The 1,615-nt window shown below is 64.6% G+C and overlaps 1 protein-coding gene across 1 annotated transcript in view; it reads left to right on the top strand.

Annotated features, from left to right (window-relative positions):
• Positions 1 to 17: 17 nt before the first annotated feature.
• Positions 18 to 1,615, top strand: part of TPP1 (tripeptidyl peptidase I) — a gene marked incomplete at its 3' end in the record, with an annotated part of 5,201 nt that continues 3,603 nt past the window's right edge. Inside the window, exons 1-3 of the mRNA XM_008940210.1 lie at positions 18 to 216; positions 299 to 449; positions 935 to 1,056. Of these exons, the coding sequence (XP_008938458.1) occupies positions 18 to 216; positions 299 to 449; positions 935 to 1,056 (472 nt within the window). The remainder of the gene's footprint in view (positions 217 to 298; positions 450 to 934; positions 1,057 to 1,615) is intronic.

Genomic DNA, 1,615 nt, shown 5'->3' with positions numbered 1-1,615 from the left:
AGGACAGTATCGGTGTGATGGGGGCTGTGGGACAGGACGGGGTGCTGGCACCCCTGCACTCACAGCCTGCCTGCAGCGTGCCCCCCGGCTGGACCCATGCCGGCCGTGTGAGCCCCGGCCATGACGTGCAGCTGACTTTCGCCCTGCGGCAACGTGGCGTGGGGCACCTCGCCCAGCTCGTGGAGGCCATCTCAGATCCCCGCTCGCCACAATATGGTAACACCCCACACACCCGTGACCCACCAGGTCACGTCTGGCCCTGTGGACAGGGCACCCTGATCCTCTCTGTGCCTCGCAGGCAGGTACCTGCCCCTGGAGCAGCTGCGGGACCTTGTTCAGCCATCCACGGCCACACTCATGACAGTGCTGAAGTGGCTGCAAGGTCACGGGGGCGAGCGGTGCCAGAGCGTTGCCACCCTTGATTTCCTGGAGTGCCGCATGCCCACGCGGTGAGCCCTGCATGGGGCTGGGCCCCGCTGCCACCGTCCCCACAGAGACAGGGGCACCCAGACCTCCACATTCCGCGGGGGTGATGGGGGCTGACCTGCATTTCTGCCTGGGGTCAAAGGTGCCTGGCTGCCCGGCCCTGGAGCCGGGGGATCCGGAGCACTGGAAACCAGGCAGGCATGTCCGTGAGGTGCTTGGGCTGGCCCCACACCTCCTCTGGGCTTCCGAGGGACCACTGAGTCCCCATGGAGCTGGGGACAGAGCCCCAGGGGCTCCCACAGCACCGGAGCTCTGGCTGGGTTTGGTGGTGGGAACTGGTCCGGCCCGGGAGGTGCTCTTTGCTTTCCCCGATCGGGGTGCTGTGCCGGTGGAACACGGAGCCCAGCCCTGGCTCGTGCTGGTGGCAGGTGGGGTGTCAGGGCAGAAGGCTGGGGTGCTGTGGGGCCAGCACTGACGTCCTCGTGCGGCACCTGTCCCTGTGTTGCAGCACGGCCGAGAGTCTCCTGCCAGGGGCTGAGCTCCACCGCTACGTGAAGGGACAGGTCAGCGTCGTGCGCTCCCCGCACCCCTACGCTGTCCCTGAGGAGCTGGCTGAGCACCTTGACTTTGGTATGTTCTTCATGGGGCAGGTGAGGCTGCTCAGGGCTCTCGCTGCTGGAGGTGCAGGCGGGAGGCTGGTTGCTGAGCAGCCAGGACCAGCCCTCTCAGTGTCCCAGAGGACAGGGTGATAGGCTTCCAGCTACCACTCTGGCTGCCCCTTGGGTCCCTGCATAGCTTTGTGCTTAAGACGTAGATGGCCCATGCCTGGAACTGTTCCAGGTGAGGTTGCCCGGGGCTCTGAGCAACATCCTCCAGTTTGAGATGTCCCTGCTTAGTGCAGGGGGGCTGGACTAGATGGCCTTTGAAGGTCCGTTCCCACCCAAACCAGTCTGATGTGGACATGCACTGTCCAGAGTGTTTCTCCCTGGTGCTCTCAGGCTGGTTGCTCAGTGCAGAGCATTGAGGTGCCACCGATCTGTGGATGTGTGGCTACTGCTGAGGTGGAAAAGCTCCGTCCAGTAAGTCCCTTTTGTGTGGGCTTCCACAGCCCGTGCAGAAGCAGAGCAGAGGGTGCCACACTGAGATGGAGCCTGGCAGTGGGGAGACGGGGCTGGGAAACCCCAGTGCA

Source organism: Merops nubicus, unplaced genomic scaffold, assembly GCF_000691845.1.
Source record: "Merops nubicus isolate BGI_N331 unplaced genomic scaffold, ASM69184v1 scaffold36515, whole genome shotgun sequence".
Taxonomy (NCBI): Eukaryota; Metazoa; Chordata; class Aves; order Coraciiformes; family Meropidae; genus Merops; species Merops nubicus.
The sequence above is the reverse complement of the archived record's forward strand: the minus strand, read 5'-3'. Positions and strand labels throughout refer to the sequence as shown.